Genomic DNA, 12,611 nt, shown 5'->3' on the forward strand with positions numbered 1-12,611 from the left:
ACATGTCTCCATGCACAGCATTTTATAGATTTTAAATAATGGTTTCATTTTCAAAGACTATGTATGGTTTGGTTTAGATCTACAGTCTTTCTCCACAATCAATAGGCATATTTTACATACCAGAGGAGAAAAAAAATTGCAGTGATACAGGCAATTTAAAACACCAAGTTAGAACTTTAGGACCTGCACTGGAAACTGTGCTGAAACCCAGCACATATGGGTTAAATAAATTATATTCTTCTATTTCAAAGCATGACAGAAAAACAAATTCAAACATGTATGACCTGAAACTCTGAGCTCAGCTTCTTATGTGAATCATATACATACATTCTTGCCTTCCATGAAGGAAAGGCTCCAATTTTTGAGTGCTCTTACTCTTCAGTCCTATGTTAAATTACATTAGCAAAGTAGCCAGCAGCTGGTACACTTGGAGCCTGCCCTATTTACCCCATTGTGGTCTAGACTTATAAATTGCCCATGCACACACATTAAAGTGCAGAGCACTGTGCCACTCTGCAGCTCTGACATCATCCCATTACTGGAGTATGCAAAAGTAGATCATTTCTTCAAGATGAGTAAGTACTGCTGTATCTGATGACTAAAAGGAGAAAGTAAGCTTATGAAATAGAGGACTTTGAACAACACACTGTATATCAGAGTACAAAGAATTTTATAGCTCAGAACCAATTAAAAATACACAATAAACAAGCACTGACATTTTTTGAGTAAAACCTAGCTTACAGATAAACATGACAAAACCTTCTTGACTTTACTTCAATTGTTTCCATAAAGAACCTCTGACTATTGAAATTAAATTAGACTAACAAACAAATGCCTAAGTCACAAGGAACTTTTATGTTATAGGATTCTCCACTGCATTACAACTTAATGCAAAACTGTAAAAATAACACTCTATTTACAAAATATATTCACTTGTTCGCAAAACTATTGGCTAAGTGAAGTTTTAAGTTACATGATAAATTATACAGTTCAGCACGCTTTAGTAAATGATAAACCTGCTCTGAAGACACAATGATATTCTCTCATGATTGGACTATGCCAGCTCATAGTACTTCCCAGAATTTGGATCAAAGTAGCAGTTCAGACATGGATCATACAAAAGAGTCAAAAATTCCTCATCTTCTTCAGCACTGAGGTCATCTTCACCTGTGTCAAGTGGGAAAAGTAAGAATAAATCTCTCTTACTCACTTAGACTTTACTGATAGTGGATCAAAGTATCCTTAAGTGATATTGTTTTCAATGAACTTCATAAACAATAACTCTTTAGTATGAACCAAGACAGTCAGTGACTAATTAAGACTTTTAAGAATGAAAAAATATCCAATGTTACCTAAATGTCCAGTATAGGTAAATTCATACAAAAGAGCTTTCAAGATCAGAGAGGAAGTAGGATTCTTTCAGACAACAAAAAATTTAACTCTAAATCATCCAAAGTGATGCATCCAAAATGCAAGAATGTTCTCAGGGAACACAGATGAATCCTCAGCCTAAACTATAGTGATGCCATATAGGCTTCTATTACAGATGCCTTATATACTGTACTTATTTTCTAAACTTGTTGTTCACAAAAACTAAATCTAAGTTATATTATCTATAGCTTTTTGATAGGAAATATCTCACAATTGACTGCAACCATATCTTGAATTTCATCATAAGTGTTCATCTCATTCTCAGGCTACTAATACGAATGGAAGGTTTTGAATGCCCTAACACTTCATAACAAGTAATGGTTACACTAACAGCAGCAGTTGCACAATGCTCAGAATCTCTTTAAAGCCAGGATCACAGAAGGATGTATAGGTTACATTATCTAGAGAGCAGAAAGTAGGTTTGCTCATCTAAGGCAGACAGAAGCAGCGTGTGCTTCATCACTGGGGAGGAGATTTCATTTTTGTTTCCTCAGTAGCATTAACAAATGCCACCAGAAGGAAACTGGTTCTTACTGTAACCACAGGTAAAAAGGTGAAGCTAAATTGTCAGCCTCCTTGCTGGGGATACTTCATCAGACCTCATAAGCTAAGTGAGATACATTTTGTTTGGATAGCCTGGGAAATGTGCAGAAAGCAGGTGTAAAGCTGTATTTTTCTACATTTCCAATGAAAGCAAACAAGGAAATAGTATTTGTGCCTCATTCCCTCACAAAGCCTTACATTTTCACCTGAAACCATGTTTTTATTTCCACTCATCTCTTCCTTTTATTTTTTTGCTTTTCCTTGAATATACTTCTCTTCAAAATTACTCTCTTCTCTAAGCTTGAATCTCCTTCCCTTCCTGCCTCAGAACTTGCCTCTCAATATACTCTCTGGGTTGATTCAGGAATAATACTTCGGACTCATCACTTTTCCCAGGAAAATCATGCTTAGATTTCATTTAAGGCTAAACCTGAAATTTTTCTTCATAAGAAAATTATCATTTGCATAAGTGTAATTGTGTTTCTGACTAAGAACTTTTTATCTTTGAGTTCTTTCATAGGTTTCTCATCCCCACTAGCATAAATTCCTTATTTTAAAGGATGCATTTTTTACAAGCTAATCTGTATCAACCAAAAACATTAGGAAACTGCAACTGCACAAGTCAGTCTTCTATCAGAGGCAAACAACACTGCATGGAAAACTGTGCAAGCTTGAGCTGAGAACAATAAATAGAACAATTTGGAACCATAATGAAGCAGTATAGTAAACTCAAAAAGGCAGCACTGGCTCTACAGAAAACATTTAGAACTGTATTTCTTTTAATTGTGTTCTAACATTCCTACCTGGAATACTCTGATTTGCCAAAGATTCAGTGTGCCCTTCCAGTTGGTTGCTTCCAGGAATGATGGGGGGACTGAAAACGTTCAACCAGTCCCTGAAAAATACAAAGCAAAATATCACTCACAAAAGCACCGCTTGTATTTCTATTTGTTCTAATTTTTTGATTCTTAAAAAAAAAAAAAAAAATCAAAGGAAATTGCAGATTGTTGAGAGGGATGAAATAGAATGAAGCTGGATTTTATTATCATAAAGATAAACTTTACAGTTAATACAATTCTTAAATGTTAAGCCTTCCTTCCTCTCTTAGCCTTTTCACCTCTTCTATTCACACTAAAAATCCATGCTTTAAGTCAGGTTTGCTGGGCAGATTTCAGCTGGTTATTTCTTTCAGCAAAAGGTGTACATGAGGTGTGCTCTAGAAGCCAGAGAGCTGTGCTCTGAAAGCCTGTGGGATTTATGAGTCTTTTTCTGAGGAATAAAGACTTGGTATGAACAACCTGGGTATGAGGAGAGTCCATGGGATTCAATTTGATTAAAACCCCTTACCTTCTCTCAGGGAAAAGGTTTAAAGACAATCACAGGAGATTTGTTTGCTTACCATGAACAGGGAACTGCTTGGAGCCTCCTGTACCAGGGTGACACAACCACAGGATGGTTGGTGAGTTAGAGCTGAGCTTGACATGAAATGGGTGACACCAACAGTGTGATACCATCTCAGTGCTCATGAGCTGTGGGACAGCTGGTTTGTATTAAATAATTTAATCTTTCCAGTTGAACATTTTTTCAATTAAATCAATGAGAGCTAAGAGTAATGCACTAACAGTTTTCTGGTGTTCCTACAAAGGAACATTGGATTGAGTCAGAATCTTATTATTGACAGAATGGTTGATAATGAAAAAAAGTTTGTTAGGTAAATGTGTCATAAATAATTGCAACAATTTTTATTGCTATAAAGTGCTATATGCTATAAAAAAAAAAAAAAAAGATTGTTATTGAGCTTAAGATCACTTCCACTACGGGCAAGACTGCATCCTCTCCTCACAGCTGTCACATAGACATTTTGCTTCCTCAAAAAAAGCAGCTTTGATGGGATCTTTATGATGGAGGAGGGAGAACAGACTTTCTTAATCCATTCAATTTAATGGGCAATTTGTGCCTCTCCTGTGCACTACTTTGAGATAGTTTTTAAAGATTATTTTCACAATATCATGCATTCATTCAAAGTTCAATGTTCTTTTCACATACACAACTTTATGATACACTATCATTGATAGTTACAGCTCAAGGAAAGGAAAACAGAACAGTAATTTTTACTGTGATTGCTTTTTACTGCAAACTGAACTGCACACATTCACTGAAAAAGTGTGTAGAAAGCAAAAGAATCAGAGGTCACTCATTATATTATCAATAAGAGAAAGATAGCCCTGGAAGGACACATCTAAGTCACAAAGTTAAGACATTTCTTGTGCAGGTGGCCATATCTTATAATTTTTTTTGGTATATGGAATTAATCTTTATAAAATGTGCAGAGGTGATGTTTCCTTAAGTTCCTGTGTATTGTCTTGAACACAGAGAGCTGTAACACATTAAAGTTTTCATTGAACCATTGACCAGACTAAGTAATTGCAAGTTAACACTGACCACAAAATTCAAGTGACCTCTGTAACTCCTCTCATCTTGATAGAACCAGATCCATTTTTTTGACTAACCTATTTTGTTGCAGGGCAAATGGAATGGAAGGGAAAAGAAGTCTTTAAGTTCCTTTATGTTCTTCATGCACCAGTGGGAACAGTGCAACTCTACTGAGTAAATTACACTTGGCTTGGGTTGATTCAACTTATGTCTGGTCATGGCTGTTTAGCTGGCACAAAAACATCATCCATGCAAACTTGTGCTAGAGTCTGGGCAGATTAGCCAGAGCTGTAGACTTAACTTCATCACCCATGGCTTCCTCTAGAAGAGATGAAATTTTCCAGAGCTTGACAGCTTTCTTTATGTTGCCAGATTGTAACAGTCTCAACTCAATTGTCCAACACCAAGTAAACTGGTAATGTACTTCTACTTTCTGAAAAGCCTTGATGATCTCATGTAAGATTTCCTTCTGACAGAGAAATCTGGCAAGGCTCAGTCATGTGTTACAATTGCTAAAGTATGCCAATTGCTTTTTTTTCTTGGTTAGTTTTCCTGCTACTTTTGGACTTGTTATTGATTCCACATCACCTCCTGTTGGCATGTACACATTATCTGGGGTGAATCAGGGGACAATCACCTATCTGTTTCCAGTCAAAATGGAAAAAACTAATTTTCTGCCTCAGGAAACAGAACTGCTGGTGTAGAAAACCAGCAAGTAGTATAGCAGATTTATAAGAAAGTTACTGAATTTTCCATCATTTCAATATGTAAAAAACATACTTCAAAAATTTTTAATACCATCTTATTACTTTCACTTATGTGGCCAACTTCACAGCCAATCCTTCTAATCTTCTGCTGCTCAGATAATGCCAGTGAGAACTGGTACAACTAATGCACACAGCAATATGCTTGCCTACACAGCTCATTGTCAGCACTCTGTCATGTCTCACCATATTTGCATTCCCTGAATACAGCCAAAGACTCCTTGTTTATACCAAAACTTCAAAAGTTTTCAGGATTAACAGTAAGATGCATGCTGTGAGATCCAGGGACATGGTTGAATGTATTTTCTCTTTCTGTCAGTCCCAGAATCAGCCAATGTGAGTTGAACATGCTCATAGGATGTGGTCAGAGAGCATGAGGCATTATAGTCCTTACCTGATGCTCTACAATTGCACTGAAACCCAATGTCACCAAAGGCAATCTCTTAGAGAAACAGCAGTAATTTTAGAGAATATAAGGAAGAACTATTAGTGCTAATCTGCATCTCTGCTTCCTGAGATAACCTTGCTTCTAAACTTACTACAGCTTTTTAAAAAGACAGCCATATTTTTGATCCAGAGAAGGACTAGATTATTTTTGCTAGGAAGACTGCTGAAGCTAAAGTAGTGCAAGAAGAAAGGAAAAATTGCTTGCTTCTAAAGAGAATTATCCCAGTCAGACCAACCAATTTAGTGAGAAAAGAAGCCTCAGAGTACATGCAGTTCTACAGACATGGCACAAACCAGAAGAGTTTAAAGATATATGGTTTTAATCTAGAATGGGTATCAGAGAATTTCTAAAGAAAATAATTGGTACATGAAAAGCAGAGAGGATGGTAGCAAGTAGGAAAAAGAGATAATAAGGCTATTACCTTCAGTGAAAAAGCATGAGACAATCTATTTAGAGAACATTGAGGGAGAGGTAATTGCATCATTAAATGAGCATTTCTGTTAAATAAATAAGTTCTTATTACTAAAGAAATGTATGAATTTTAGTTTCAAGTCTCATCTCTGGAAGGCTTGCCTGAAAGATCAAGTCTCAGAAACTGGAGATGGGATAAGGTGTGAGTAGTTGGATCCTTTTGCCTTTGTCTTGCATTTATCTAAGTTAATTCTCATGTAAAGGACTTGTTCAGTATCATCTTTATATTTCTAAGACCTAGGGATTTTGATAGTTCTAAAGGGAGGCAAAGGAATGTTTATTTATGATAGCAGCAACAGAGATGTGTTGGTAAGTTTAATGTTTTCCTGTTAAGATTTGGGTAATTTTGTCTCAAAGACCAAGAAAAAACAATGGTTTTGCTATTCAACCCCCACCCCCCAAGACAAAAAAAAAATCAAACCAACACAATATTAGGGATTCACTGTTGACTTAATATTACTTTAAAGGTTGAAATAATTTCCACTATATATATGGAAAACAATTTTATTACTTCCTTATGTATAATTCAACTTTTCCTAAAATCTTAAAAAAATATTAGAAAAATCTCATGTGTGCTGAAGCTGTCTTGGTCAAATTGCAGTGGAGTAAATACTGGCAGCTGATTGATGAAGCTCTGAAAAGTGGGATTAGAGTGGTGATTCTGTTAAACATCTGATAGATGCTGTAGTCTAATAGTCAAGACAAGCTTTTCCACAATGAAACGTGCAAATATTTTTAGGAAGGGTGTGTGTGTGCATGAGGAAGCATATGAGTTAATAATAATAATAAAAAAAATCCTGAAAAGTTTGTAGACGTTGCATATAAGTAGAACCCAGCATGGAGACAACAATATAGCAATATTCTGAGAAAAGCATACTTTGGCCAGTGTTCCTATTTATTGGTTTTTATTCTGACTGATAAAGAGTATTTGGGATAGGGAACTGCTTTAAGAAGCCAATTTATCTCTTTAAAACAGAAAAGCTAATCATGCATTCTGACTGATTAAAGCCACGAGGCTATCAGTGCCTCCAGCTGTAATCAATAGAATCAGCATGCAATAAACTATCTACAGCTTTCCTGATAACAATGCAGAATGCTGTATTTTGTCTTCTAACATTGTGAGTTGCACTGTGTGAAGGCTCAGAAGAGTTTCCACACACAAAGCATCATGGACATTAAATGCTTGCACTAAAATTCTTAGTTATTCTGAAAGCTATTCTCCATACCAAACTATAATAAAAAAACCCATTCCATAGCCATGCTATATCATGGCCTTTTCTTAAAAGGTATTACCAGAAGTTGTCATATATTGAAATATTACATGGCTGTACTGTGGTGGAAAGCAAAAGAATCTTTTTGACTTCTAAACATTACTCTCTGTAGCAAGACAAACCTCTTTTAGGGTACGGCACTTCAAGATCCAACCAGGTGTTCCAGCAGAGACTCACGAACAGTGCTCTGAGCCTATAGCCACAGGGTTGACCAGCCTGGATCGGTGCTGTTACTCTGAGAGCAACTGATCTCTCTGCTGGCTTGCTCAGGAGTGAGCCCCACCTGTGTCTCAGGCCTCACCTTTTATTGGCCCCCTGGTCCTGCTCATGTGCAGTGGGGGGCCACCCTAATCAGGCACAGGTGGGCTTAACACAAGCTCATGCCACTACCTGGTAATTAGTGGCACCTGGCTGCCTCGTTACACTACAACTCTCCATTTTTTGACAGTATATTAGACTTGATGCATACGTGTTACTTAATTAATTGAAATCAGATTACCTGTATGCCTATTTGGGTTCTGCTTTGTAATACATTAATGATCTATGCCTAATGGGAAGGTTTTTCAAATAGAAGCATTTCCATAGAAATAAACCCTTCAGTAATAGTTTCAGTAGGGAAGCAAGGACTTATGAAGGCTGTTAACAACACGATGTGTTTGTGTTATGTACCAAATGCAATTGTACTTGAAAAAACGTTGAAATAAAATTTCAGGTCCTGCCATTAAATATGTCTGTAATAACTGAGAAGTCATCTTAGCCTTAAATTGTCCATTATTCTATCTAAAATTCTTCACATTCAACTTTTGAACGCTCTTAAAGTTCTAAGATAAACCAAGAAACATTCAATACTTATTTATAGAACAATAACTGTCCAGCGTTACTCAACTCCAGGTGGGAAACCCAGCATCTTTATAATGGAAACTGAGCGAGTATAAAGCAGATGATGATGATGATATACTACCAAAAGAGTACAGAAAATATTTATACATACAAATCAAGTATTTTGAATGCACATTTTAATAAAAATATTGATAAATAATATAAATATACATGTCCACATGAAGTTGCATGAATTGAAAGCTTCATTTAAAGAAGATATATCCTAAATATTTGAGGAAAATCTGGCAATACAGTGATGATTAAAAATTGTAAGCTATGAGCCACATTGTATTATTCCACTGGAGTGTTATTGTAGTTTCAAAATACCATTAAATCAGCACAAACCAACGGTTATCGTTTCCTGCACATTTTTCACAGTGAGCTGCATTCTGACTATGAGTAATCTGTTAATCTGTTCTTTGCCTCACAATCTGTCAAAGTGACAGATTCATTCCATCCCTAATACATAATATCTTCATTTACTGTATGCCTTACAGGAACTTTTTTCTGCTAGCCCTAAGATTTCGAAAATAGTGAGCATATTAACAAAATGTCTTTTCCCTTCCTCCAAACCACTTCAGCAAATCCAGACTGCCAAATTCCATACTTCTAAAGGAAGAAAAGAGGCAATCTCAAAAAATAAATCACTTAATTGCCAATGAATTTTTAATGAAAAAAAGATCATAAAAAGCACATGTGCAACTGTGCATGGAAGATTTGAATCTTCTGTTAAAGTAGTAAATCTGTAAATTAACTGATTTATGGGTGCTATGCAAGGATAACACAGGAAATGTAAATTCTACTTAGCAAACAAGATTATTTAGATAGCATGAGGTGCTATCACAAGTGTGTACAGTATAATCATGCTGACTGGTACTTCCTGAAACTTTGACCTCTTAACACTATCCCATTTTTCTTTATCAAGATTCAAATGATTAACCTGTGCAGGTTATTAAAACACACACAGTCATCTACATCAGTCTGAAAATATGAATGACCTGAATCTGGAGGTTTAACAACTTAACAATTAATATATTGTGCTATCTGGTCAACTCCTACCATAGCTTCTGTTAAATTACAGTAATATTACAATTTACTTAAAGACAAAGTCTGTAGCTCATCACCTTTTCAATTAGATGTTTCCTCTGCTATTTGCTTCACTTGTCATGTTCTTTTTTGGGCATATTATAGCCTGACAAATGCATCAGAACTTGCTAATTCAGATTAACACCTGGAATACATATTGCAAATAACTTTAATTTGTGGATGAGCAAAGTAACTCAAAAAGTACAATGAAAAACCAAAGTACATTTTGTGATATATTGTTCTCATTCACTTATTTTGACAACTGTTGTGTAATTTTATAATACTTCATCATGTAATATTGTCTGTTTTGCAGAAGTAATGGTGTTGTATGACTTTGATCTTCCAATGAATCATAAAAATAAATGTGCTTCTTTGTTCGCATAACTCAGGCTTTTAATTTGTTTTTAAAGTTATTCTGCTACTAAAGCCTTTGCTTGGAAATACAGGAGAGAAAGACTTTTTGTGCCTGAATTTCATAGCATGCGTGTTGAGGAAGTTCTGGGAACAGTGCAAATAAATGTAACAGCTACAATCCTTCATTTAGTGCATCATTTTGTAGGAGAGTTTAATCTTACTGAACCTCTCAATGGTACAGTAACACATCCATCAGCCATTGGAATGTTTAGTTTTCATCTGAGACAGATGAAAGAACCTGAATGGTAGTCTCAAAGCTGAACATACATTTAATACTTGAGTTTGCTGTGGATGTGTTTTTTTGCTGGAATCATTGACATATTATGCAAATTTTAGGTGCCATGATAATGGCAATATGTATGGCAACAACAGGTTTTTAAAAACTTATCTGGAGCCTTTAAAGAAAGCAAAAGAAGTAAAAGGCAATAATAAAGTGGTCAAAGTTATACACAGGAACTAACAAGGGAGTACTAACAAGGGACTGAGCACACAGCAGAGGCACAGACAGTAACTCAAAAGATCATTGCCATTGATTGACATAGTAATTAAGTTCTGCAGGTTCCAACCACCCTTGGAAAAGAAGTCAGCCCCACAAATATAGAGAAGTTTGGGGGTACTGTTGATTTTACAGCTGTCAAAAAATGAAACCCACCAGACTCTAGCAGGGACAGCAAAATTAAACTTCAGTTTAACAATTATTTTCATTGCTGAATGAAAAACAGCTTGATCACTCATTCTTTAGTCTGAGACCACTGATCAAATGACTTGATCATAAAATGATGGCTGTGTTTTATGTGCAGAACTTAGATTACTGGCTATAGTCCAAGCCAGGCAGACATTCACTGTCATCAAATCTCTGTGCCCACAATTCACTACAGGAACACATCTTTTTTAGCACGAGGAGTTTAAATGTCTGTCTAAAACCTAACTGAGAATCCAGCTGTGAACATTTTGTAAGAAATTACTTAAGTAAAATATACTTGCTGTGAAGGGAAAGCCAATGAAATGCTGAAATACCTGTGTCCTGGTTTCTCAGTGGTTTCTGGGGAACAACTTTTCAGACTTCAGATGAACAGATTTTATTTGGTAATTTGGGAAAAGTTGAGCAGGATGCCAAGTGAGGGTCTGGTGAGGCAATGCTTATAAATAGAGGTTTCAACTTGCAAAAACACTCCCTCAAACAGAAAAATCAGCTTTTATCAGAACTGAATTTTCTGTCATGCATCTGGAGAAGTTCAGTAAGTCTATTAATAAAATCAGGCTCCAGTGATGTTTTTCAGAGACAAGATCTGCATTTTGCATTTCAGCATGGCTGGATTGCCTCCAGACTATCTACCTTCTTTCGGTCACAAATCTTCCTTTAATGAAACTTCCAAACCTTCCATGACACACAAGTATTTTGGAGGACAAATGCTTACCAAGTAGATGCAGGGTCCACAGCCATTTCCAGTCCCTGCACTGGAGGAGGAAGTAACAGATATTTACAGATTCTTATTTGGAGGAAAGACAGCAACCCTAAAGTTCAGCCAGGACCATGCAGAACATCAGTCAGTGGGATCTGCAGAGCTCTGAACACTGCACATCATCTTGCTCATCTGGCTCTGTAGCCTCTGCAGTCAGCCTGTCTCCTTTCATTAACTGGTTCTACACCTTGCAAAGCAGCATGATGTGGAGGTGATTTGTATTGCAGCAGCAATATTCTTGGCAGACTTATGACCTTTACCCAGTGGAACCAATGGAAAATGAGTCTAGCTGGGACTTTTTATTGACTCTATTCCATTATCTTCACAGGTGCTTTCTTTCCTGGCTTGTTCTTTTATCTTATTATGGACAGAAGCTCCATTTACTGGACAATAGCTTCTGCATTGTTCTCTTTTCATTTCCCAGAAAATATCACTACTATACCTTTTAAAGTTACTTGAGACTTGTCAAATTCTTTATCACTCTTTCCAACAAACTATCTGTTGTTTCAGGAAATGAAACATTGTTTCACATAACTCACTTCATGGCACAGCATTTGTACTCACTCATCTACATACAACACAGCAATTTTTCAAATACTGTGTGTGTTCCCCTTCACAGCTACAGTAGGCTTACAAAGATTTAGACATTTTCCACTTGCTCCTACATTACCTATTACAATTGGCTTTAAAAACACTTAAGGCACTAAGTTGCAGGATTACCATCAATTTTATCTCCCTCTCATTTAGCTACACATCCTCTGTGAAAACATTACCTTTCATTTATATTGGAAAACACTAATGATGTGAATAATGGTATTCAAAGTTGCATCGTCTCCAATTTCTATATCATGATGCAAACTGACCTCATAATTTTGTCATCTTCTGTATTTACAGCCTAATAATGCTTTTCTGGCAGTTCACAAGGGATACTGAATTTACGAGGCACTTGAAAGTCAGGTATTTTATGAATTCTTTGCCTGCATTGCTCAAAAATGATTTCTTGAGAAATGTAAGTCTACTGTGTGTACTGGATTAAAATAGCATAAGAACCAAGTTGTAATTTATACTATTTTGTTTTAAATTTTATTATATGGAAATACAAGCTTTCACTGTTGATCATATTAGCTTGATATGAAATGCCTTATTTTTACAGATAATGGTGTTCTGTTTTTCAGCATATGAAATGTACAGAGTACCAAACTGCTTTAGCACATGCAGAAAAATAACCTAATAAAACCTGACTCAGTCAATGCATGGGCAAAAAGCAGACAAATACATTAGCTTGCACTAAAATACAGGCAATTCGATGCCATTAGAATTATGAAACTGATTCTGGTCTGAAAAAATCCTCAACAGTCACAAGGTATCTGATTTTGCTCTTTGCATTACAGTCAAGTGTCTCCATCCA

General features: G+C 36.0%; 1 protein-coding gene across 1 annotated transcript in view; it reads right to left on the reverse strand.

Annotated features, from left to right (window-relative positions):
* Nucleotides 1-986: 986 nt before the first annotated feature.
* Nucleotides 987-12,611, reverse strand: part of C12H3orf67 (chromosome 12 C3orf67 homolog) — a 49,735-nt gene continuing 38,110 nt past the window's right edge. Inside the window, exons 16-17 of the mRNA XM_030458523.1 lie at nt 2,778-2,869; nt 987-1,167 (exon numbers count right to left, since the gene is read on the reverse strand). Coding sequence (XP_030314383.1) covers nt 1,055-1,167; nt 2,778-2,869 — 205 coding nt within the window. The 3' untranslated portion in view covers nt 987-1,054. The remainder of the gene's footprint in view (nt 1,168-2,777; nt 2,870-12,611) is intronic.

This window comes from Calypte anna, chromosome 12 (genome assembly GCF_003957555.1).
Source record: "Calypte anna isolate BGI_N300 chromosome 12, bCalAnn1_v1.p, whole genome shotgun sequence".
Classification (NCBI taxonomy): domain Eukaryota; kingdom Metazoa; phylum Chordata; class Aves; order Apodiformes; family Trochilidae; genus Calypte; species Calypte anna.